General features: G+C 40.2%; 1 protein-coding gene and 1 long non-coding RNA gene across 5 annotated transcripts in view; one reads left to right on the top strand and one right to left on the bottom strand.

Moving 5' to 3' along the window:
• Window positions 1-16,269, top strand: part of LOC123647645 — a 47,165-nt gene extending 30,896 nt beyond the window's left edge. For both annotated transcript variants that reach the window (XR_006738301.1, XR_006738300.1), the window contains exon 3: window positions 16,219-16,269. This is a non-coding gene — a long non-coding RNA (uncharacterized LOC123647645). The remainder of the gene's footprint in view (window positions 1-16,218) is intronic.
• MRPS33 (mitochondrial ribosomal protein S33) lies at window positions 14,337-23,284 on the bottom strand. Of its 3 annotated transcripts, none has more exons than XM_045565265.1 (4): window positions 23,226-23,252; window positions 21,065-21,121; window positions 18,339-18,579; window positions 14,337-14,691 (listed from the first exon to the last, which is right to left on the bottom strand). In XM_045565265.1, the coding sequence occupies exons 3-4, from the start codon at window positions 18,551-18,553 to the stop codon at window positions 14,586-14,588; spliced, it is 321 nt and encodes a 106-aa protein (XP_045421221.1). In that variant the 5' UTR covers window positions 18,554-18,579; window positions 21,065-21,121; window positions 23,226-23,252; the 3' UTR covers window positions 14,337-14,585. The 3 variants fall into 3 exon arrangements, with proteins under 3 accessions (XP_045421221.1, XP_045421219.1, XP_045421220.1); XM_045565263.1 differs by lacking the exon at window positions 23,226-23,252 and adding an exon at window positions 22,523-22,601; XM_045565264.1 differs by lacking the exon at window positions 21,065-21,121 and having other exon boundaries at window positions 23,226-23,284.
• Window positions 23,285-26,212: the final 2,928 nt, after the last annotated feature.

Raw genomic sequence — 26,212 nt, 5'->3', positions numbered from 1 at the left:
TTTAGTCACAACCAATTTAGTAACACCAGTTATATATCTGTAAGAAAATATCAGAGGGATGAAGAAATGAAATACTGTAAATGCATAATTATAGTAATTTGTTTTACTATACCACCCACAATCCTAAAAATATCTGTTCTATCCAGTAAGCTTGCTTTTCATCTGCAATGGATATGTTACGTTTTGGGAGAGGGATGTGTGTGCAAGGGAAAAGGGGCAGAAATAGTTATCTCAATGAAATGTATGCTCAGAGATGGTTTCTGGCCAATGGAAGTATTTTGAATTATTGCTGTAAATTAGCATATTAAAAATATAAGAATAGTTTTTACAGGATAGAGGATTAAAATGTGAAAACCTTCAGGCAGCATAAGATTTATCATGTGACTCTAAAAGAGTGGAAGGAAAGATCAAAAGGTAGTTTTCATGTAACATTGAGCCTCTGTTCCAAGTCCTGGGCTAGGTGCTAGGGAACATAGATGAAGAAAGCATAGTTTTTGTCCCTGAGTAACTTACACTTTTGTGGGACACAAACATGTGAGGACATCATTATGATATGGAGACTGTGTAATATTGGCATATATTGGTTATAGATGTGAAATATCACGGAAGAAGAAAATAGGGAATGATTAGGTTTTTTAATGTTTTCTTTTTATTTATTTTTAATTATTATGGGTACATGATAGTTGTATATCTTTATAGGGGTACATGTGATGTTTTGGTACAGGCGTACAAAGTGAATTAATCAAATCAGGGTAATTGGGGTATCTATCACCCCAGGCATTTATCATTTTTTTTTGTGTTAGGAACATTCCAATTCCCTGTTAGTTGTTTTAAAGTGTACCCTAATTTATTGTTGATTATAGTCACTTTGTTACATTATCAAATATTGTTTTTCTATTTATCTAACTATACTTTTCTACCCTTTAACCATCCCCCCTTTATCCTGCCTGTTACCCTTCCCAGGCTCTGGTAACTGTCATTCTACCCTCTGTCTCCAGGAGATCAATTGCTTTTAATATTTAGCTCCCAATATGAGTGAGAATGTATGAGATTTGTCTTTCTGTGCTTGGCTTATTTCACAACAACAGTTCCATCCATGTTGTTGCAAATGGCAGGATTTCATTCTTTTTTGTGGCTACATGATTTTCCATTGGGTATATGGACCACAATTTCTCTATCCATTTATCCCTTGATAGACACAGGTTCATTCCATATCTTGGCTATTGTGAATAGTGCTGCAATAAAGATGGGAGTGCAGATTTTTCTTCGATATACTGAATATTTCCATCCTTTGGATATATACCCAGTAGTGGGATTGCTGGATCATATAGTAGTTCTATTTTTAGTTTTTTGAGGAACCTCCATACTGTTCTCCATAGCAGTTACACTAATTTACATTCCCACCAACAGTGTACAAGAGTTCCTCTTTCTCCACATCCTCACCAGCCTTCGTTATTGCCTGTCTTTTTGATAAAAGCCATTTTAACTGGCGTGAGATGATATCTCATTGTAGTTTTGATTTGTACTTTTCTGATGATTAATGATATTGAGCATTTTTTCGTATACCTGTTGGCCATTTGTAGGTCTTCTTTTAAGAAATGTCTATTGTGATCTTTTGCCCATTTTTCAACCAGATTATTGGATTTTTTCCTGTTGAGTTGTTGGAGTTCCTTATTTATTCTAGTTATTAATCCCTTCTCAGATGAGTAGTCTGCAAATATTTTCTCCCATTCTGTGGGTTGTCTCTTCACTTTGTTGATTGTTCCTTCACTGTGTGAAAGCTTTTTAGCTTGATTTGATCCTATTTGTCCAATTTTGCTTTGGTTACCTGGGCTTTCAGGGTATTACTCAAGAAGTCCTTGCCCAGACCAATGTCCTGAAGCATTTAGTAGTTCCATAGCGTCAGGTCTTAGATTTAAGTCTTTAATCCATTTTGATTTGATTTTTGTTAATGGGGAGAGACAAGGGTCTAGTTTCATTCTTCTGCATATGGATATCCAATTTACCCAGCACCATTTATTGAAGAGACTGTCTATTCCCCACTGTATGTTCTTGGCCCCACTGTATGTTCTTGGCACCTTTGTCAAGGATAAGTTTACTATGGATGTGTGGATTTATTTCTGGGTTCTTTCTTGTTTTGTTCTATTGGTATGTGTGTCTGTTTTTATGCCAGTACCATGCTGTTTTGGTTACTACAGCTCTGTAGTGTAATTTGAAGTCAGGTAAAGTGATTCCTCTAGTTTTGTTCTTTTTGCTCAGAATGGCTTTGGCTATTCTGGGTCTTTTGTGGTTCCATATAAATTTTAGTATTGTTTTTTCTATTTCTGTGAAGAATGTCATTGGTATTTTGATGGGGATTGCTTTGGGTAATATGGACATTTTAACAATATTGATTCTTCCAATCCACAAGCATGTAATATATTTCTACTTTTTATGTATACGTCCTAATTCTTTCATCAATGTTTTATAGTTTTCATTATAGAGATCTTTCACTTCTTTGATTAAGTTTATTCCTAGATATTTTCTTTTATTTGTAGCTGTTGTAAATGGGATTATTTTCTTGGTTTCTTTTTCAGATTGTTTACTGTTGGCATAGAGAAATGCTAGTGATTTTTATATGGTGATTTTGTACCCTACAACTTTACTAAATTTGTTTACAGTTCTAATAGTTTTTTGTGTGTGTGTGAGGTCTTTAGGTTTCTCTAGACATAAGATCATATCATCTGCAAACAAGGATAATCTCACTTCTTCCTTTCCTATTTGGATGTCCTTTCTTTCTTTCTCTTGTGTGATTGCTGTAGTTAGAACTGCCAGTACTATGTTGAATAACAGTAGTGAAAGTGGGCATCCTTGTTTTGTTCCAGATCTTAAAGGAAAGGTTATCTCTTTTTCCCTATTCAGTATGACACTAGCTATGGGTCTGTCCTATAGGGCTTTTATTGTGTTAGGTAAGTTCCTTCTATATCTAGTTTTTTGCGAGTTTTTATCCCAAAGGGATGTTGAATTTTATCAAATGCTTTTTCAGCATCAATTGAAATGATCACATGGTTTTTATTCCTCATTTTGTTGATATGATGTTATCACATTGATTGATTTATGTATGTGAGACCATCCTTGCATCACTGGGATGAATCCCATTTGATCATGATGAATACTCTTTTGAATGTGTTGCTGAATTCAGTTTGCTGTATTTTGTTGAGAATGTTTGTATCTGTGTTCACCTATATTGGCCTAAGTTTTCTTTTTTGTTGTGTCTTTGTCTAGTTTTTGCATTAGGGTGATACAGGCCTCACAGAATGAGTTTGGGAGTATTCTCTACTCCTTGATTTTCTGGAATAATTTAAGCAGGATTGGAATTAGTTCTTTGAATGCTTGGTAGAATTCAGCAGTGAAGTCATTGGGTCCTGGGCTTTTCTTTGATGGGAAACTTTTTGTTACTACTTCTATCTTATTACTTGTTATTGGCTTATTCAGGTTTTAGATTTCTTCCTGATTCAGTCTTGATAGGTTTCATGTGTCTAGGAATTTGTCCATTTCTTTTAGGTTTTCCAATTTATTGGCATATAGTTGCTACTAGTAGTCTTTAATGATCCTTTGGACTTCTGTAGTATCTGTTGTAATGTCTCCTTTTTCATCTCTGATTTTATTTGGGTCTTCTCTCTTTTTTTCTTAGTTAGGCTGGCTAAAGGTGTCTCACTTTTGTTTATCATTTTGAAAATCCAACTTTTTGTTTTGTTGACCTTTTGTATTTTTTGTTTAAATTTCATGTAGTTTTGCTCTAATCTTTATTATTTCTTTTCTTCTACTAATTTTGGGTTTGGTTTGCTCTTATTTTTCTAGTTCTTTGAGATGCATTAGGTTGTTTACCTCAAGCTTTTCTACTTTTTTGATGTAGTCACTTATTGCTATAAACTTTCCTCTTATTACTGCTTTTACTGTATCCCTTGGTTTTGATATGCTGTGTTTTCATTTTCATTTGTTTTGAGAAATTTTAAAATTTCCTTCTTAATCTCTTCATTGACACACTGGTGGAAATGATTAGTTTTGACTCAGGGTATCAGGAAGGTTTTAATGGGGATATGATCTTTTGGCTGGGCCTTGAAGGATGAGTAAGAGTTCACCAGGTCAATGAGACATAATGGAAGGCATTTCCAGGCAAAGAGAATAATGAATTGCATGAGTAAAGGCAGAAAGGCTGCATTTGGATCCCTGGTACACATGCAACCTCTAAGAACTCTGAAGGTTAATATAAATCCTAGGATAATGCTTCTCACACTTTCTTGTGTATACAAACCATCTGGGGGTTTTGTTAACATTGGAATTCTGATTCAAAAGGCATGGGATGGGGCTGCAATTCTGCATTTCTAAAAAGCTCCTAGGAGATCCATGGACCACACTTTGAGTAGAAAGGCTCTATGTGCTATAAAGGGTTGTTCATTTCAGCTAGGCCTGCTACTTGGTGCAACCTAGGAGCAAGATGGAGAACATGAAATTGTCTTTTGCCAGGAACAAATTCATAAAAAGTATTTGAAGACTCTTTTTTAGAGACTGGCATTTCAGAAACAGATTCTTCATTGTACCTGAACCAGGCTGGGGTGTAAAAAAAAGAATGACTCATTCTGAAGGTCACCTGTCCAGGTGACATGGGAGCAAGCACTACAGGAAAGGTAAGGGAAAGGTTCCAACAGGCTGAACCAGTTCCTGTGCGTGGAGGCACTGGGCAGTGGTGAAATCCCTTAGTCTGAGGGGACTGTGGTGGAAGCAGAAAGGAAAGCACCCGTGGGATTTTCACTAGTTTAAAGTTGGTTGGAGCTCCTTCAGAATAATAAAAATTAGGAAAACATAACCCTAATCACCATGTTGAGTTATTTTGATGATGCTTTCTCAGATGTTTAATTTTTAGTGACAAGAAAGCTGCATCACTTGGGATGCTCTGTTTAAAATTCATGACATTATCTTTTCTAAAAAAATTAACTTTAAAAAAATCGTAGAAGTAGAACTTGTTCTTTGTAGAACATTTGACAACAAACGAAGTCTTTGTGTGGTCACAATTGAGTAGATAGTCTGGACCAGTTTCCTTTTATTTCTATTTTCCACATGCCACCTGGTTGGCCTGCCTTCCTCGGGGAGCTGGCGCCAGTGAGGGTTTGGTGATGCGGCCAACAGAAGCTGCGGTCAGAGAAGAGCAGGGGGGCCCGCCTGTTGTGCTAGAGACAAACTGTGATCTCAAAATGAGATCACTGAGCTTTTCTTCACTTTCATCTTCCCTGCTATTTATGCTGGTTGTGAAATGCAATGGGAGCCTTCATAAGACTAATGAAGGGGGAGGAAAGATCAAGTGATTATTTTTCATAAGAAGGATAATTCTGGTCATGCCTTCCTTTCCCTAATAAAGGTTGCAACCTACACACGTGGCCAAGATTTGGCACCCAGGGATTGAGATAGCCTTATTACCTCTGTATCCCCAAATATCCCCAACACAAAGACTATTGCAGAGACAAGATCATACTAGGACAATAAACAATTATTAACACCAAGGACTCACTAAGAATAAATCCAGACAGATGTGTGAACTTGTTGAAGAGAATGATAAGAACAGAGGCTGAAGGAGACCAGGTGATGAGGATACCGCAATGCAAAGTCCATTCAAGACAGCTTTGATATGTGCCCTGGGTAACAGCCCAGGTCATGTGAACGCCTGCATCTTGTGGCTCACTGAGTAACTATCTTGGAACCAGGGTTTATCTCTTTCAATTTTGGTTCCACCAGAATTCCTAAAACAGGGACTCTCATGCTTTAGAATGCATATTTGGCACTTGGAAGAGCTAGCTGGGAATGCAGATTTCTGGGCTGCATCCCAGTCTGCTGATTCAGAGAAGCCCCTGCTGACAATTTTGATGTAGATGAGTTGAGCCCATCCTCTGAGTGTTGTTGCCTTAGTGGATTCACATTAACTGACAAGGTGCTTGGGGAAAAAAATCAGTGTAGGTGTCTGACACTAGGAATGAAAGTCATGTTTTTACTCCTGCTGGTCTCCCACCAAGTACAAAGAAGGGAAGAGAGGTCCACTGCAAAGAAAACACATAATAGACCAAACTCAATTTTTATATAATAGGTGCATTTCTAAAAGGCTGAGTATAAATCAGATTTGTGTGAGTTAATCTTTACTTTCCCTTTACTTAAATACTAACATGTTATATCTACTTTTGATTTTTACATGGTAGTGACTTTGTCACCTTCACTTTATTTTTCAACTTCACTTAGCCCAGCCTCTCCACCCAGAATGTAGCTGCCTGGGAATGAACTACGGAGAGCACAGAGGGCCATTTGCCTTTGCAGCAGCAGAGCCCCTCGGTTCACCTGGGGGCTCCCACCCACAGGCTGCGGTGCTACCTCTTATCTCTCAGGGGGTCACTCTGAGGCTGGCTTCCTGCATCTCTGTGTGGGATTTGTACTCTGCCCGAGGGCTTGGCTCTCCCTGAGCTCTGCCCCCTCCTCTTGTTCCCTGGCTGACCTGTCAAGTTGTGGTTGAAGACCCAGAGTGACCCAGCCCCTCCCTTGCCTGTCAGACCAGTTGCCCTGGTCCGGCTGGCCACCTGTCTGGTCCCGTTCCACGGTGGCTGACCAAAGGGCCCGAGACTTCATTCCCAGGAGGAGCTCATGCGATGGCCAGCAATGCCTGCCTGTGTTTGCTACCAGAGCAGGTGATGAGCATTCCCACGGAAACATAGAAAATCAAAAAGCTTTCGTTCCCTGACAACCATCTTTCTCTTGTGAAACACACAATCCTTTCTTCTTTTCTCCTCTGCACCACCCCAAAGTGTCCACTTCAACCTTGCAGAATCCAACTGGATCCTATTGTTCCATTTCTTACCTCACTGTTAAAAATGCTGGGGAACAATAGAATCACTCATGGTAGAAAGAGCAGAAACTATTAGGCCTGCTAGTTTCTTCCTCAGAACACATTTTCCTACCTTTTTTCGGTTTCTGATGGTAGGGATTGTGGGGTAGCCACTGGAACTTGGGTGCTCTGGTGACACCAAGGACTTCAGAGCAGTGCCCCTGTGAGCGCTGCTCCTTTGACACTGGGCAGGCCAGAGACAGACAGTGCCTAGCATAGAGTTGCCCCAGGTCTGGGCCTCTGCATGGACTTGGATGCTTCAGTGAGATCCAAAGACAAGTCTAGGCTGGGCATGGTGGCTCACACCTATAATCCTAGTACTCTGGGAGGCCAGAGCGGGAGGATCCCTTGAGCTCAGGAGTTCGAGACCAGCCTGAGCAAGAGTGAGACCACTGTCTCTACTAAAAATAGAAAAATTAGCCGAGTGTTGTGACATGTGCCTGTAGTCCCAGCTCCTTGGGAGGCTGAGGTAGGAGGATTGCTTGAGCCTAGGAGTTGGAGGTTGCAGTGAGCTATCATAACACCACTGCACTGAAGCCTGGGCAACAGAGCAAGAACCTGTCTCAAAAAAACCACAAAAAACGAAAAAACAAAAACCAAAGACAAGTCTAAAGACCAACGAGTCCACTGGGAAAGCCAGGCAGGCGACAGAAATGAGAGAAGCAGCAGGAAAGCAGCACAATAGTAAGTGGAGATGGCCACTGGCTTCTCTGTCCTGGGCGGACTGGAGAGCTCAAATCCTCCCCAGGGGTAGCCGTATAGACCCTGTGTTCCCATGGCTTTTTCTTTTTTTAAGAGAAGCTGGATATCTGGGCTATTATGTAACATCTCTTAATTTTAAAATGTTAATACCTAATTCATGGTTTCTAAAAATATTATGTGGGCCAGAAAACTCATGTTCATGGGCCAAATGTGGACTATAGGCTGCTAATTTATGACCTATCAGGCCTTACCTATTCGGTTTTTGCTTCTTTCCTGTCCTCTCTGGTTTGCCCTTCTGCTCCCAGACGCTCAGCTTGATCTGATGGCTTGTGCCCCTCTTTCTCTGATTCCCAATTCCAGTTGCACTGTGTCCCCCCCCCAGATGCCCAGGCCATGCCCTCCTGGTTTGCCTTTTGCTGCTGCTGCTTCCCAGGACTTGGTTTTGCTGTGGCCTGTGACCACGGCCTTCCCCTGGGAGACGGTGCATGGGGACACCCTCCACCCCCACAGGCTGAGGGCCTTGCTTCCCACGGGCACCATTTCCAACCAGCATTTCTACCTTTGTCTCTTATGACCTTGAGATTTTTTAAGAGCACTGGCCAGTTATTTTGCAGAATGTCCCTCAGTTTTGGTTTCCCTGGTGTTTTCTCACCAGGTTGAGGTTCTGCATTATTGGGAAGAATTCCAAAGAGTTGGTATGGCATTCTCAGTGCGCGATACCATTGAGAGTTTAGTTCATGATTGGCAATGTGTCTTATTACTAATGTTAACATGGTGTCTGCTGGGCTTCTCCACCGTAAAGGTACGACTTTTTTCTTTGTAAATAGTATTTACTTGGGGAAGATACTTTGAGAGCATTAAAATATCCTACTTCTCCTTAAACTTTTGCCCACCAATTTTAGCATCCATCAGTGGATATTGCTTGCAGCAATTATTACTGTGGTGTTTTAATGGTGATTTGCCATTTCCTCATTCCTCACGTTTTAAAATTGGAATTCTTCTGTAAGGTAAAGTTGTCCCTTCTCCTTAATTTATTTATTTATACAGTATGAACTCAAAGATAATTATTTTTATTTCATTTTACCTTTTTTAGAGACAAGGTCTTATTCTGTCGCTCAGGTTGGAGTGCAGTGGCACCATCATAGCTCACTTGCAGCCTTGAACTCCTGGGCTCAAGTGATCTTCTCACCTTAGCCTCCTGAGTAGCTAGGACTACAAGTGTGCATCACTATACCTGGCTAATTTTGAAATTTTTTTGTAGAGATGGGGTCTTGCTGTGTTGTCCAGGCTGGTCGCAAACTCCTCAAATGGCCTCAAGTGATCCTTCTGCCTCAGCCTCCTAAGTAGCTGGGACTATAGGTACATGCCACCGCATCTGGATAATTTTTTAAATATTTTTTTAGGTATGGGGTCTTCCTATGTTGCCCAGCCTGATCCCCAACTCCTGGTCTCAAGTAATGCTGTTGCCCAGGCTAGAGTGCAGTGGCATCATCACAGCTCATGGCAACCTCAAACTCCTGGGCTCAAGGGATCCTCCTGCCCCATCCTCCTGAGTAGTTGGGACTATAGGTACGTACCACCATGCCTAATTTTTCTACTTTTTGTAGAGATGAGGCCTCACTATGTTGCCTGAACTCCTGGCCTCAAGGGATCCTCCCGCCTCAGCTTCCCAAAGCGCTAGGGTTACAGGAGTGAGCCACCACACCTGGCCCTGCTTCTCTATTTTGAGCCTTAGACAGCTCCACCAGCATTCTGGCTGCTGGATGGGATGCTTGCATTTTGTTTCAGAGTGGTAGCACCATCATTGCTAACAGTCATATCACCCTTTCCATCTGGAATCATTTTATCCATTCCTTTTGGTTCAACACCTGTTCTAATGGCATCAGCAACAGCTTTGGCTGTGATGTTGCTGAGCAGATCTGGGCCAGCTTGTCGTGTCCCTGACAGGCACCTTTCCATAGCAGCCAGCAGCTTGGTGGGTGCCCTACCCCAGGGTCCAAGGAACATCTTTATAATATTTAATCTTCCCCTTCATGTATATGGGACGTCTCTTCATTTAGTCAATCTTCTTTTACAACATCCAATAGTTTCATGAACTTTCTCATGTTGACTAAAACTTTCTTGTTAAGTGTCATATCTTGTTTTTTTTTTTTTTTCCTGTCAGGTTCTAAAGATTTGCTCCTTCAGGGTTAGGAAAAGGCTCTGGGGTGGCTAAGTTCACTAGAGTTAGGGGGCCACAATAATTTACCAGCTGTGGGACTTTGGCCACGTTACTTTAAACCAGGTTCTCAAAGTACAGTCCCCAGACCAGCAGTATCAGCCACACTTGGGAACCTATTACGAATACAAATTCTCAGGCCCCACCAGAGACCTACTGAATAAGAACACTGGGGGTGAGACCCAGCCATCTGCGTTTAACAAGAACTCAAGGTCATACTGGTGAATACTTAAGTTTGAGAAATACTGCTTCAGACCAATATTACTTAACCTTGGTTGCACAGTAGAGCCACTTAATGAGATTTTAAAAAATACCATGTCTACACTATTTCTCTCCCCCCACCCCAATTATGATCAGTCTGGAGTGGGACCGGAGACAGGGATAACCTCCCCCAGGTGATTCTTAAGCATAACCAGAGTTGAGAAACATAGCTCTAAACTTAAGTTCATGTATAAAATGGGGGAAAATAATATGGACCTTCATAGAGCTCATATATGGATTAAGGGATCTTATAAAGAAACAAGCAGAGTGCTTAGCAAATGGTAAAGCACTCAACATATGATAGTTATTGTTATACTACTACTCAGATCAGAGCTACATCATCAGGTCATGAAAGGACACAGGGAACCTGAGGGCTCAGTGCTGGTTCATTCAGGTTATGACTCCTTGGTTGCCAGGCTATGCTCACTCTAGCTCTCACAACCAGAGTTTTTATGGTTGCTTGTGGGTCTTCGCTCATGCTATTTGCTTTAACCCTTTCTCTCTGCTTGTGGAAATCCTACATGTAAGAGTATGATTAAAGGTACAGACTTTGGAGTCGCAGTTTGAATTTAAAACTTCAGTCTAGACACTTATAGCTGCATGATCTTGGGGCACAAGATCTGAGCTGCAGTCTCATCTGTAAAATGGGGATACTTGTCATATGGTGGAGGGGAGTCAAATAAGATACAAACTACAGAGATAATGTCCAGCATGTAGTAAGTACTATGAAAATGTTGTCATTACTCGCATTTGTTGCTTTCACTGCTTGTCATTCCTGATGATGCAAACATTGATCTCCCTTTAACTCTTTTATTAAATACTTATATTAACCTTTTTGTTTCCAGTTTGGTGCTTAATGCATTGCCCATTTCTCACATATATTTTCAGAGTAGAGCTCTTTTTAGATTAACCTGTATCCTCTCCAAGACTTTCAATTTCTATTTAGAATTCTGCTTTTATTCTAAACTCAACAGCCAATCAACCATTTTGTGGCTTTCTTTGGAAGATGATCCTGCATGGAGCACCAATTTAGATCACCTTATTGAGACAACCCTAGGAGGAGCTCATGTCTTCTCCACCAGGGACAGAGAGAGCTCTCTATAAATGAATATCTATCCCCTTTTAGAAAGATGTTTCCTTAAATAGAATGAAAAGTCTTAGAATTTATAATCGTTTAACTCCAGTTTCTACTTTAATATGAACCTATAATATTGCTAGATCTCTAATTACATTAGAAAATTCCATCTGGGTAGTTTCATGATCCCTCTCTCCATTTTGTTCCTTTATGTCACTTAATAAACATTTCACTGGTTTTAAGTTTAGCATAAATGTTTTACTGTTTTTCCAGTTATCGCAATATCCAGAGTTAGACTATTTCTGTTTTATCTAAGTCTTCTCAAATGTATTACTGTTTCTTTTGCTGATTCTATCATAATTTTTCTTAAAGAAATTCTTTCTTCTCAACTTTTCTTGAGTATTTAGGAAAAAGAACCATGAGGACAGGGTTTGTTCCCTGTCCTAACTCTCTAAAATTAGGCACCTAAGAGCTTTGGGAGAAATGTGTGAGGAAAGAGAAACAGGGTGAAGTGGCAGAATTTCAAATTTTGATTTATTCTTTCTGGGAAGATGCTTTATAAATAAAAACATAATTTATGTATAAAATGCTTTATGTTTATTTTGAAGCACACATGATACTTTAAAAAATGAATTTCTAGGGCTCATAATTACATAAATAATAAAATGTATCTCCCATTTACCTCCTCTTCCTGAACCTATCATGCTGCATGTAAATCTGGAGAACTTTATATTTTTAGCAGATATTTGTCAACATTGCCTTGGAGAAATCTGTTAAGATGCAGCAATTCTTACTAGTCCCACAGAGCACTATATATAAAAACATTTGATTGTTTTATAATTTACACAGTCCTTCTCACAAATATCTTAATATTTCACTAATCCAGTGAGTATTACTGTCATGATTTTACATAGGAAGAAGGAGGTTCAGAGAAGGTAAGTGACTTAAGGTCACACAGCCAGTAAGTAAACTATGTCACAAACCCATGACTTTTGAATCCAAAACCCAGTCTCTTTTTTACTATGCCATATTGAAATCATCCATGCACATTAAACACCAAACATTAGAGGGAAAGCACAAATAGTTTATAATTAGATAAACCCAATTAAACAATCTGGCTAGTCTAACCTGGAGTCAAGAGATTTTTTCCTGATTATACTTTGTCTTAACCCTTGGGCACTGGTGTCTGGAAACTCATTGCCTTCCATAGTGTCAAGTTAACTCTTTCTTCTTAGCCTCTGCTTTCCAGCTGGTCCACTGTAGTTCAGTACAAACTGTTTTGAGTCACACAGTATTTACTCTTTCAGTTAATTTGAGGGTATAGCTTACGCACAAATAAATGTTTAGCTTTAGTTTCTGATTTTCAGCCAGGAGCAGTGGCACACTAACCTACTGCTGGGTTATCTACAGACTTCCCCGCCAACCATTGGTAAGGCTCCTTGCAGGCTCTGGGGCCAAGATCTAATACATTGATTCTTGTTTTCTGATTCAGGTCTGCTGTTAGTATTTAATGTGGTTGTTTTCTTTAAAACATCATGCCAATTCTCCCAAGTTTCTCTTACATGCAGGCCTTCTCCAAAAGTTGGAGATCACATAATTTAGAACATCCACTTAGCTATACTGGGTTCAGGCTGAGAGCCTATTTGTCAGCCCAACATCCTGGGGTAATCATCCACCCACACCTGGCTCAGCTGCACTGGCCAAGAATAACAGTGCATCTGCACTTTTCTAAGCAAATTTCTGAGATCTTGCCAATATTTTACAACACACACATGCTCATTCACACAATCTTAGGGACTAAGTTGATTTGTCTCTGTATTCTCTACAATTATGTGTCAGGCACATGGCAGGTGCTCAGTAGAGTTCTAAATGAATGGATTCCCAGCCTTCTGTTGGAATTCACTTCTATCAGATACAAACCACCCAATTTTAGATATTTTTTTTTTTTACAGGCGATAATATAAGTCCTAGCCATACCATCTGGATTATGCATCTTTAAAAATACCATTTGTCTAAGCATATGGACTAGGATTCTTTCTAGTTCTGGAATCATTCAGTGTTGCAGAGAAAGAAAACTGTAGCTGGAGTAGCTGCTATACATACTCTTGCCTATGCACTTTGCTCCCTTAAGCTGAGAAGTAGCAACAGAGGTTAAAAAGTACTTTAGCACAACAATGCGCACATAGTTAACACTACTGTACTGTACACTTAAAGATGATTAAGATGGTAAATTTAGTTATATGTATTTTACCACAATAATTTTAAAAAGTACTTAAAAATTTACTGGACAGTGCTAAAAATTCAGAACTCTTGGAAAAAAAAAATAACCAGAGAAGTCCTCACAATCTCTTTGGAAATTCGTTGCTAGAATACAATAAAATTGGTAGTGTGCTACTAAAATCTATACAAGTCATCTCTTACAGAAATAAAATTGTACACACTCTGACCTCTGGCTAAGTTAAAGCTTTTTCACAGAACTTGCAAAGCCCTTCGTGGTCTGGCCTTTGCCTACTGCCTCATGGCCAATGATGAACAAGTCAGTGGTTTTTTTCAATTCTTTGAACAGGACCATTTCTTCTTACCTTAGGGCTTTGCAAATTGTGCTCTCTCTGCCTCAAATACCTTTCTCACAATTTTTCTTCTGGCTAACTCTTATTTATTCTCTAGGGCTCAGCTTAAATATCACTTCTTTAGGAAGGCCTTTAAACTCTCTAATGAGGTCTGGGCCTCTGGCTCTCTCTGGATCCAACCATCCATCCGACCACACTCTTACAGAACTCTGGCTTTTTCCTTTGAAGTACTTAATACAACTGTACTTAATTATATATTAGTTTCTCCCACAAGACTGAAAGTTCTAGTAGGGACTATTTCTCTTGCTAACCACCAGTACCTTGTATACAGTAGGTATTCAATACTCCCTTTCCAGGCACAGCCTTTTATCCCACAAATTAATCTTACTGTATTTCTCAGAGGAGTAGGTGGAGAGACAGAAAGTGTGTGAGCTTGGTGAGCAGTGGAGACAGTGGCTGAAGGGCAGAGAGATGAAAGAAGTTTGGGCTGGGCAAGTGGGGAAGCAAGAAGGGAGTAACGAGGAACTACAGGACACGCACGCAATGAGTTCTCCCTCCACCCCCACCATCCCACCCCAACCCCAAACAAGTCATTAAACAATAATTTATGTATTCATTTCATTAGAGAATTAGGTAAACCTCAGATTACAAAGCCAAGACCGAAATAATTTTGTATTAAAATGTGTTCAAGAAATCAGTCACAATTTAACTGGGTTAGATGTCAACACGGAGAAGAGGCATTCTTCCAAATAACCTTCACTTAGGAAGATTACATTCCTCCAACATGTGGAAAGATGATAAATACAATTTCTTCTCCCTGTCTCTGAGGAAGAAATTTTCTTTCTCGATGGGCCAATATTATTTCTTTTTTGCTGCTCTTTTCCCTTCTCCTTTCCTTGGTTTCCCCTTTCCACGAAGCTTCTTTAGACGCATTTGCTCATCCCTAAAATCCTGATGCTCATCTCTGAATGAAGAAAGAAAAAGTAATTAACCAGTTATTTTTACCAGACTGGGAAAGTGCACCAATTTAGCACTGCTCTCTTAGGTCCTTGTTATCGATCCTTGACTTTTACAGGCCATGTGCTCAGCTTGGTGAACACAAAGTACAGGGCATACCCAACATGGAGATGGGGTATATTCCAAAAGTTCATTTATAAGTCCATTTCCCCTCACAGAAATAATGCTGCAGCTAAATTCCTAGGCCAGCCCATGTAAACCTATGTAACTATGGTACAACACTAATAATTACCCCCATTTTTTTTTGTAACACTGGGACAAGCAGAAACTGGGTAAAAGCTTTAATAGCTACACAGAAACCCTGACTGCCCCAAGAATTAGCATACTAAGAATGCGGAGAGGTCTGGAGGAAGCTACCTCAATGGTAGTGGGTAACTCATACAAAAATGCTGCTGAGGGAAAGACTTAGGCAGAAAGACACTAAATCAAAAGACAGATACTACAGGATTCAAGCAGCCAGGGCTACTTAAGTATTGGATGGTACAGAAATTAAAGACTCCCTGTACTGTGCTAAATGTCTACATCTTAAGACCAAATACCCAAAGAATGGTACAGTGATTAAACATGCAAGCTCTGGAATCCATTTCAACCTGGGTTCAAGTCACAGTTCCACCATGTACTAACCTTGGATAAGTGACCTTACTTCTGTGCACCTTAGTTTCCTCATCTGTAAGTGTGGATAATAATGGTGTACGAATTAAATCTAAGAGAGGGATTTGCTGAGTCCAATTTTTAACTCTCTAGGATGTTTTAAAATAGATTTGCTTTATAGATGACAATGTTTCGTTCCATGAACATGACAGTATACAACAGACCTCTTTGGGATTAGCTGTGAATGTCCCCAAATAACTCTCAGCAGTGCAGCTGGAGTAATTCTAAAATATATGTCCAATCATGTCACTCCTCTGTTCACTGCCCTGCAAATGGCTCCCCATCTCACCCAGAGCAAAAGCCACTGTCCATACTATAACCCCACAGCCTCTCGTGATCTGCCTCTGGTCCCTGCCACTCTCCCCATAGCCTGTGCTCCTTCTGGAACAGACCAGGCACACTCCCATCTCAAGGCCTTTGCTCTGCTCTTGCCCCTGCCTTCATGCTCTTCCCCAGGTCCCACTTGGCTCACTCACCATTTTCAAGCCTCTGCTTAAACCTCATCATCTTCTTGATGAGGCTGACCCTATCTTGTTTCATCCTGTAACCCAGCCTCTCCCCGCCCACCACGGGCCCTGTCAGCACTCTGGATCCTGCTCAGCCGGCTCTACTATTTTTTTCCACAGCACGTTCAACTTTGTAATGTATCACATAATTTATTATTTGTTTTCCCTCTTCTTCCTTCTCTCCCTCATTCCCATCAACCCTCAGACAGAAAGGTAGCTCCAGAAAAGCAGGGGGCTTTGTCTCTGTTGATACAACCTAAGCACCTGGTTAACAGATCAATTGTTTTTGAGAAACTGCTTCCCTCCCTCTTTTGCAGGTCTCTGAATAATATTTTCTTTATTGAAGACCATCTAGTTTCATCTTGCCTGATGCCACAGGAGTCCTAGCATTAGAGGTGACATTTACTGTAACTAGTGACTACATGAAAACAATTTTGCTTTTCCATGGGTAAGTATTTTTTCCCTGTCCCCAAAGATGGCCAAATCTTTATTTTTCAAACAAATGGAGAGCAGTGGCCAACAGATAAATTAAAATAGCCAAGTGTGATTTTGCTATGGGTTCTAATCTTCTACTCAGGGGATCTTCCTTCCAATTTTTTATTCTGGGTCCTAATAAGCTTTTATTTTCTGAGCCCAGACTAATGGTGATAGTCCCAAAGCAATTCCACACATTAAAAATGTCATGTGCAGACTACTAGATGTTAGTAATGCTCACATGACAAGCAAATGTTCCTTGATTCAACCTACATTAAAAAAAAAAAGTCATGGATTATACCTGCTAATAATGTATTAACTAAGCAATCTATCCTACTTTGTTCACTGCTGTTCTCCTAGTGCCATCTCAGGTGCCTGCACATGGATGGTACTTAAGAAATATCTGTTGCATAAATGAACGTATTAACCTTTAGCTATCTGGAATGAGTATCATGCTGCACTATTAATTTTATCATATTAGTATGAATGGTCTCAAATAATTTTTGTATTGTTGCCCAAAGACAAGTCCAATTAAAATACATTAAATTTTTCAACAGATGGTAGGTATTTTAACTTTATACAACTATGTACTATTTGAATTCTTTTGTAATGAGCATATATTAGTTTGGTAATTAAAAAAAATTTTTTAAAGAAAATGGTAGGTATTTGACTTTTTTTCTTTCTAGAGGTATATAATTATAAGCACCTACTTCCTAGACATGAACAAACATAAATGCATGGTGTTAAGAGCCTGTGTAATTTCCATATCACCTTTAAAGGCCAACTACAGCTTATTTAGACTAAATTAATATATCAAAAAGGATACAAAATAAAAATGCCAGAACACAGTGGGAGGAAATAAGAATGCCAACAAAATCGCCAGCAGAAGAGAAAGGAGGCTCCCACACACCAGCTAAGATCAGGTATAGGGCAAGGACTCTGTTCATCTGATAGTAAGAACCTGCTACCCTGGCAACCCTGGCATTTCTGGGTTTTCTTTTTTTTTTTTTTGAGACAGAGTCTCACTCTGTCACCCTGGGTAGAGTGCAGTGGCATCATCAGAGCTCACTGCAACCTCCAACGCCTAGGGTCAAGCCATCCTCCTGCCTTAGCCTCCCAAGTAGCTGGGACTACAGGTGGGCAACATGATGTCCAGCTAATTTTTCTACTTTTAGTAGAGACAGGGTCTTAATCTTGCTCAGGCTGGTCTCAAACTCCTGAGCGCAAGCAATCCTCGCACCTCGGCCTCCCAGACTGCTAGGATTACAGGTGTGAGCCCTAACATCTGGCATAGGGTTTTCTTCCTCAGCATTTAGATATTTTTCTCTGCATCTTTTTTAGAGTGCTCTTAGTGAATTATGAAATATTTCTCTATAACTCAGTCACATTTTAGACATAATTAAAACATGTCTTCTAACAAGCCCGAGTTTCCTTTTTTCATTTTTGATTTGCCCATTGGGTATTTTGAAAGAGGCCTTTTGGCCGGGCGCGGTGGCTCACGCCTGTAATCCTAGCCCTCTGGGAGGCCGAGGTGGGTAGATCGCTCAAGGTCAGGAGTTCGAGACCGGCCTGAGCGAGACCCCATCTCTACTAAAAATAGAAAAAAAAATTATCTGGACAACTAAAAATATATACTGAAAAAAATTAGCCGGGCATGGTGGCGCATGCTTGTAGTCCCAGCTACTTGGGAGGCTGAGGCAGTAGGATCGCTTAAGCCCAGGAGTTTGAGGTTGCTGTGAGCTAGGCTGACGCCACGGCACTCACTCTAGCCCAGGCAACAAAGTGAGACTCTGTCTCAAAAAATAAAAAAAAAGAGGCCTTTCCCCTGCAAACTGTACCCTTTGAACAACTGGGCCTCTATTATAAGAACCACAAAACTATAAGGATAGGAAAGCTAATTTTTTCCTTTTCTGATCTACTAAAAAAAATCTCTCAGGTCCCTTTTTGTGTTTTTTGTCATTACCTATAGAGGCCAAGAAATCTGAGCGTTCCCATGAGTGCAAAATAAGTGTTGTGATTTGGATACCAGTCGTAAGTCTCCTTCCTCTTGGCCAAAGGCTGTTCACTAAACAGTTTCACTACTTTCATGGACTTGGAATCGGTAGTCCTGGCAACTTCACCAAATAGCCGGGCACTCAGACGGGACATGCGCAAGGCATATTCTGAAACTGAAGACATTTCTTGAACAGCAAGGAGAAACAGTCCTTACAGAAAATGAAAAGAAAGAGAAAAAGGTTACTGTAAGAAATCCCAAGATTATCTAAGAACACTTTAGAAAATGAAAACACAGCAAGCCACACATGAATCAGTGTACGTTGTTGGCAGGATGTGCCTTGAAGTTGAGAAACATCCACAGTCCAAATGGCTATTTCCTTTGCATGCTTTACATTTGCAATTTTTGCATTTTGTGTTTATGTACTATTACTTCCTTGCTGTACTGCCCTTTTTACAATAAACTATTCTGTGATTCACTAGGTTATTTACCTATTTCTAGGCTGGATGAAGAGGACAGGGAAATAAGTTATCCTACCCCAGCATTATACCTTCAGAAAACACCTGCCTAAGCAATCTGCAAAGTAAATATGCTGACTGCTTGCCATCTAAAGGTGTAATCATGGCAGAAGAATAATTACGCTGTTGTCTTTATTATCAGTCCTTTGAACACTGTTCTCCTCAAGGGCTCCAGATGGCTCTGAAAGCTGCTAATGAGTTATGAGGTCATTTGGCCTCTAGGTTACTGAACTGGATTCTGCCTAGAGACTAAGAGCCATTTGGGAAAAACAAATAGATAGTAGTCCTATAGAAATAAACTCAACAGCTCAAAAGATTTTCATCTTATTACTAAATAGAAGGCACGTATGAATTGTGAGGTTACTTGTCTTATCTTCCATGTTATATATTCTGCTTTAATGCAAACTAACTAAGCTCTTATCAGCTGAAAACAGTAACTTTTTCTTCAAAGGCACTGAATGTTGAAATAGGCATAAGAATGATATCTATGATATGCATAAATTACAGCTAATAGACATCAAAAACTATACGAGCAGTACATAAAAATTAAGACTGCTGCTGGTGGAATAACTCTCATTCCATCCTAGGTCAGACACAGGAGTTACTGTTGGCAGAATATATAAATTTATGTGAAATTTTAGTAGTGAGAAGAGAATCTTTGTTGACTCAGACTATCCTGGGGGGCACTTCAGCTGGGATGAAAAGGAGTCAGTGTCCAAACAGGAAAAAGGCATAAACCTATCTTGAAAAACCAACGGGAGAAATGCACCCAAAAAACCTCCTAAACAGGAATGGTGCCAGGTGGATTTCAACATAGCTCTTGCAAGAAAATAAACCAACCCAGTGTTTAAATTAAGGAAGTTTTAATACTCATTTCAAGATCCATTAAAAGAGAAGAGGCTAATCTCAAACCAACTGCAGAATGTCAACCTCAAACCAACCATTTACCATGCTGAACACCAACCAAGCAATCTTAGGCCAACAGTGCCACCTGAAGGCCAGCAATGGGAGAATTGTCGGATCCAAGGTCTACCTCTTCCTACCCCCATCTGGGGATCACCTACAAGCCTTGTTCTTCCCTTTTCCATTCAGCACTCTCAGTTCCCAGATCCCTTCTCTCCCACCTCTAGCTCCATTATGTGGATGCAGATGGGTTGGGGGTGGAGTTGTTAAGACTTGGGTTATATTTTCATCAATGAGAAAAAAAGTCATTACCTCTAAAGGTAATGACTTTAACTCTAAATTTCTAAAGGCCTCACAAATGTCCAGAAGTTGCCTTCAGAAGGTGTAACAAGTTTCATTCCATGTTTTATCTTTTTTCTTCCTTTCACCTTTATAGTTATCTTTTTCCAAATATCAGATTAAAAAACAACAAACTGTTTCTTCATCAACTTTGTTTTGCTTAATTACCATTATGGCATCAGAGCACATTTGTGTTGTAACTGTACAGTATTTCCACACTTAAGAAGCTTGCAGGACTAGCACAAGAAATGAGTAAGACAGTGGCATTCAGTAAATCGTAAATTAAAAAAAGAGAAAAAACTTCAACTTGTTTGTAAGTTTTGTATTCATGTGTCCCACACAGACACATTTTTTTAATCGTTGTTCTCATTTAATCATGCAAAAAAAGAGATAATACTTCATACAATTAAAACCTTGTACCTTCGTGGAATGATTTTCCTCACTTACAAAGACTGACAGCCAGAGAAAGATAGAGGGGACCAGCACATGGGTTAACTTAACAGGTAGCAATGAAGAAGGGACTCAGTAGGATAGTAGTCACTGAAGCCATTACAGGATGCTAAATTATCTTCATGCCCACTTTGGAATGTAGCATATTATGAGAATATGTAACTCATAAGTAATAAGGTCACATTAGAATCCACTGGAACATGGGTATACCACAAAATCCAAGTCCTAAAGATTTTATGATGGAGAAAGGGCCTTTCAAACCTGAATCCCTTACTAGAAACAAAGACCCACTCACTAAACAGGAGTAAACTGAAAATGGTTATAACAATTACCAACACAGACACAATGACAGAGGAGCTTGGTACACTTTTTCTTTTTTTTTTTACATAGGCTAAAAAGTTTTGCTGCCCATAAGTATTGATCCTAAGACTGACCAATTGCCACTTTTTACAAGCTTTAAATTTGAGAAAAATTCAAATGCCTTACTTAGGACTTTTCAGGACCCTGGTATGCTGTCTTACAGAATCTTTCAATCAATTTCATCTTGGGAGAAAGAAAAAAAAGAAAGAAAGAAGAATATTATCGTGTTAATGACACTAAAGTAAAAGGCAAATAATTTACATGTCAGTTAGATTTTGATTCACATGAAACCATTTCTAAGGGGTACAAAACACTCACTTTAAAATGTCACCTTTCTTTAAATGTGAACTAAGGAAAACTACAGTATCATGAAGAAAAATTAACTGGAGTTGAAAATGCTAAGCAAAAACAAATTACTCAAATGTGACTAGCAAAACAAATTAAGCCCACACGCAAAGAAAATTCACTTTTTTTTTTTTAGATGGAGTCTTGCTCTGTTGCCTGGGCTAGAGCGTCAGGGCGTCAGCCTAGCTCACAGCAACCTCAAACTCCTGGGCTCAAGCAATCGTCCTGCCTCAGCCTCCCGAGTAGCTGGGACTACAGGCATGCACCACCATGCCCGGCTAATTTTGTCTATATATTTTTAGTTGTCCATATAATTTCTTTCTATTTTTAGTAGAGATGGGGGTCTCACTCTTGCTCAGGCTGATCTCAAACTCCTGAGCTCAAAGGATCACCTGCCTAGACCTCCCAGAGTGCTAGGACTACAGGCGTGAGCCACCACGCCCGGCCCACATATTTTTACTTTGGCACAAAAGGGGAAGTTTTTTTGATCTTTCTGATAGGTCTGATGAATTTTAAAAGATCAGGTTTACTTCAACTGGTTTCAGATTTGGTTTGCCTTTTCTCTTTGAAAGGTGAAGATGAAATACAGGAATTCTTAACCCGGATATGCTTCAGTGTTTTGAAGCCTGTGGAACTATAAATCTATATGCTGAAATGTGCATGCATGTGTGTAAATTTTGCCAGGGAGAGAGCTTTCTCTAGCTTCTCAAAACCATTGGTTAGCAGAGAGCACTAGCTTCGGAGTAGAAAAGCTGGTTGCAATCTTGCCTCTGCCTTTTAATGGCCATGTCGTTTTTGTAGTAGTACTTATCCTTTGCGGGGTTCTCTTATCTACTACATGAAGACAGTCATATTACCTGCGTTGTGAGGCTAACATGCAAAATTCTTGGCACAGTGCCTGCCTAACACTCGTGGGGACCCAAGGAACTCACCCAGACTGCACACAGGTGTTACCAAAGAGACAATCTAAACATAACAATCTAAACAGAGTGCTATATTATTTTTAAAGCCTAGTACCAATTATTTTACTAAGTAGAGGCATGAATAGCACTGAATACTTGTTAGATTTATTCAGTTCAGCAAGAACAACTCAGCCCCCTCCACCTGATTTGATCAGTTCTGCCTGTGATAGGAAGAACAGTAGTGTCAAGTCAACCGACTCAACGTTTGAGTCAGGAGGACATTACCCCAACAGTTTTCTTAACACATTAATTGCCATGTGAGTTGTATCTGACTTACACAGGGGGCCTCATGAAGCATATGTAATTCACACTTCACTTTATCTTGGGAGATGGGAGATGCGCAGGTAGCCCCCTGGGCAAAACCCTGAAGTTGGTTCGTGAAAATCTTACTTGCCGATGTTCTTATTGTTACAATTCATACTGACAACTTAAATGCATATAACTAACGCACAGAAAACAACAAAAATACATTTTTCATTAAATTAGAAAGGATCATTTTGTTTTCGAAGTTTTTATTCTACTTTCGTAATAAAACACCATGGCCCCAAAGAAAAACTATTTTTTTTTTCCAGTGTCGCAGTCACTGTGTTAAATATCACCTAATTGCACTTTTCTTCAGCTGGTAACAAAAGTAACCTGCATCCCTCACTCAAAGCTACGGTGCAGAAGGCCATTTCGTCTGGTGAGCAGAAAACCTCAGCCCCGTACATCTAACTTATGTGGAAGAGAGTAACTAACTGCTCCCGAGAGGAAATTCCGGCAGCAGAAACGCTGGCGTCCTTCGTTTGGTAAATTCCCCAACTGATGCAGGAAAAGGCCAAGTTTGTTAGATAAACTCGAAACTCCCCGAGCTGATCACTAAATAACGAAACGGGCTCGTCCTATTCTTGGCGATTCTACAAGGTTGAAGACCCCTGAAGAACTCTACAGCCACGACGCTCAGCTCTTTGCAGATACCCGCAGACTCAGCGGCAACTTACCTGCACCTGACCTTCCGCACTCACGCGCCCTCGTCCCGGAAGGCCCGCCCCCTACCCGGCGGCGACTGCCACGGGGAGCAGTAGAGAAACGGAAGCTTGAAGGCTAGAGCGGACCGGCGGCCCCGACTTACTGGCGCCGTCTCTTGGAGGCCTCCGAGGTAAACCTGGCGCCTGTACAGTGTGGCTAGCGCCTCCGCCAGTGTGGGCTAGAGGGGTGGTGGGTTGGGCAGAGCGCGGGAGGGTTGGCTTTCCTGGAAGCTGCTGCAGGGTTCGCTACCTTTATTTTGTTGGGAATGCTACAGAGCTGCTTCCAATAAGCTCTGAAGCAACGGCCGTGAGTGTGCCTTGTGGTTTTTCTGACCCACCTGCGGTGCCATTCCCCTCCTCTTTCTTTAATAGCCAGTTGGTATCACCTGCAGGCCTTCCTTGCTACCCCTAGGCTGGGTCAGGAGCACTTTCCCCATTGGCCCAGAAGCTTCTTCAGGGAGTAGGGGTGGGTCATTTACCCGTCTGCTCGGTAGTCATCTAGATCTCGCTGGGCAGATAAGTATTTCACTCCATATTGAATCTGCTTTCAAGGAAGCCACATCCCATAGACATTGTATGCAGCACTTATTAAATGTTTGACAGTTTGGCTGAGAAAACAGTACTTATTTTCTGAGCATGATTCAAAGCCTTTCATACATGCTCTAAAATGGACCCTGGAATTAAGGCAACTCAGCAGTGAGTTGCATACCTCGAGGGTATTCTATTTACATCCCCTTTCCTCTTAAAGAATTTGCTTTTATTAAGTTAGGTTTTGACATCTTATCAATGTATACTATAGAACTTGCTTTTATCAAGTTTTAAATTTTGACATATCATCAGTTTATGATACGGTAAACAGCCTTATAAACTTGGGTCTAGTGGCTACTGTGACATTTACACAGGGGGTAATGAGTATCCTATGCATAGCTACAGTCCAAAAAAATGTCCTGGGTGGCAGAATTCCTGGGAGAAATTTCATCTTGTCTTTTGTGTTTCTGTGGAGTTGGCTTGTTTTTATGTGATGGCCGCTGAATCATATAAACATGAAGACTTCCTTTGCATGTTGGTTGCTAGTTTAAAGCCAAATTTGTGGTTGACTCGTGGCAAGAACTATTACGTGTGTATTTGCATACACCCCGTTGTTGGAAGGTCTCCATTTTGTACATCCATCCCTGTTTTTTTCCCTTTTCACCTATTTATTATTTGTGTTATTGGTACATTTTGTGAATCACTATAAGCGACCATAAATCTTTCCTGAAACATAGCAAAGCAGAGAGAGTTATAGGTAGCTGTTTACACAAGTTACTTTGCACTGTTACTCTCATCAAGTCCAGTTTATGGGGTCTGTATTAGTTTCCTGAGTCTGCTATAACAAAGTGCCACAGGCCTGGTGGCTTAACACAGCAGACATTTATTCTGTCACAGTTCTGGAAGCCATGAGTCCAAAATCAGCATCACTGGGCCAAAATTAAGATGTTGACGGGGCCTTGTTTCCTCCCGAGAGTCTAGTGGAGAATTGATTCTTTGACTTCTCCAACTTCTGGTAGCTGCTGGCATTCATTGCCTTGTGGCCATGTCACTTCAGACATCAGCAGCAGCATCTTCACATATCTGCTGTCTCTTCACATGGGCTCCTCCTCTATGTGTGTCAGATCTCACACTGCTTCTCTCTGCTAAGGATACATGGGACTGTATTCAGGGCGTGCCTGGATAATCCAAAGCATTCTATTTCAAGATCCTTAATTTAATCACATCTTCAAAGACCTTTTCCCCATATGTGATAACGTTTGCAGATTCCAGGGATTAGGATCAGATATGTTTGGGGAATATTTGTCAGACTACCACAGGGTTGGAAGCAGCAAGCCCATGAAATTGACTAGTCAGAGACTATTAATGGCCAATAGGAATGTTGGAATATTAGGGATAGGAAAACTAAATTAATAGAATAAAATTTAACCTCCCAAAGACATTGACTTCACTGGATTTTGGCTTACCCACTTGTCACTCCAAGGTAATGCTGTTTTAAGAATACTTCTTATAATCAGAGATTGCTTTATAATCAGATATTGCCTTACATATCTACTTCTATAGTCCAGTGTTTTCAGATTGTGGATTGTGAATCATTAGTTGGTTATGAAATCAATTTAAAAGGCTGAAACCAGCATTAAAAGAAAGACATTAGAATAGGAAATATCAAAGTGCATCACATGCAGTAGGGGGTAATTACTGTTTCATGAAACAATAGGTATGTGTATATTGGATCATAATGTAGAATGTACTTCTTACCGTAGGTTGTGGCAAAATGGAAAGCCTATGCTCTAAGTGACTTCATTATTCATTATTCTCTAAGGCAAATGTTCTTTGCCATTAGGCAAAGCAATAAAGCTCACATTAACTTCAAGTTCTTATTGTGTAGCATAGTCCAAGAGGCAGGTGGATACTTATTGTTTTAAATAAATCAATTTACAGATACCCTATTTCTATAAGAACTCTTTCTTAGCATCATGTAGGTTCTTTTTCACTTCTTCATTTACAATAATTCTCTCAAGCAATTCTTTGTAGCTATTCTTATTACTTTTCCATAGGATGTATCATTACCTGGAAAGAAAAGCAGCTTATTTGTTTATTTATTTATTTTTGAGACAGGGTGTTGCTCTGTCGAGCAGGCTAGAGTGCAGTGGTGCTCATTGCCACCTCAACCTCCCAGACCCATGACAGCTGGCTAATTTTTTAAAATTATTTGGGACTTTTTGATAAAGTGTACCCGAATGTTTATAGCAGCACAATTCACAATTGCAAAGATGTGGAAACAACCCAAATGCCCATCAATTCATGAATGGATTAGTAAATTGTGGTATATGTATACCATGGAGTATTACTCAGCTATAAGAAATAACAGTGATATGGCATCTCTTTTGTTCTCCTGGAGAGAGTTGGAACTCATTCTATTAAGTGAAGTA

This window comes from Lemur catta, chromosome 11 (assembly GCF_020740605.2).
Source record: "Lemur catta isolate mLemCat1 chromosome 11, mLemCat1.pri, whole genome shotgun sequence".
NCBI classification, from domain to species: Eukaryota; Metazoa; Chordata; class Mammalia; order Primates; family Lemuridae; genus Lemur; species Lemur catta.
Note: the sequence above shows the minus strand (reverse complement) of the source record. Positions and strands in the feature narration are given on the sequence as shown.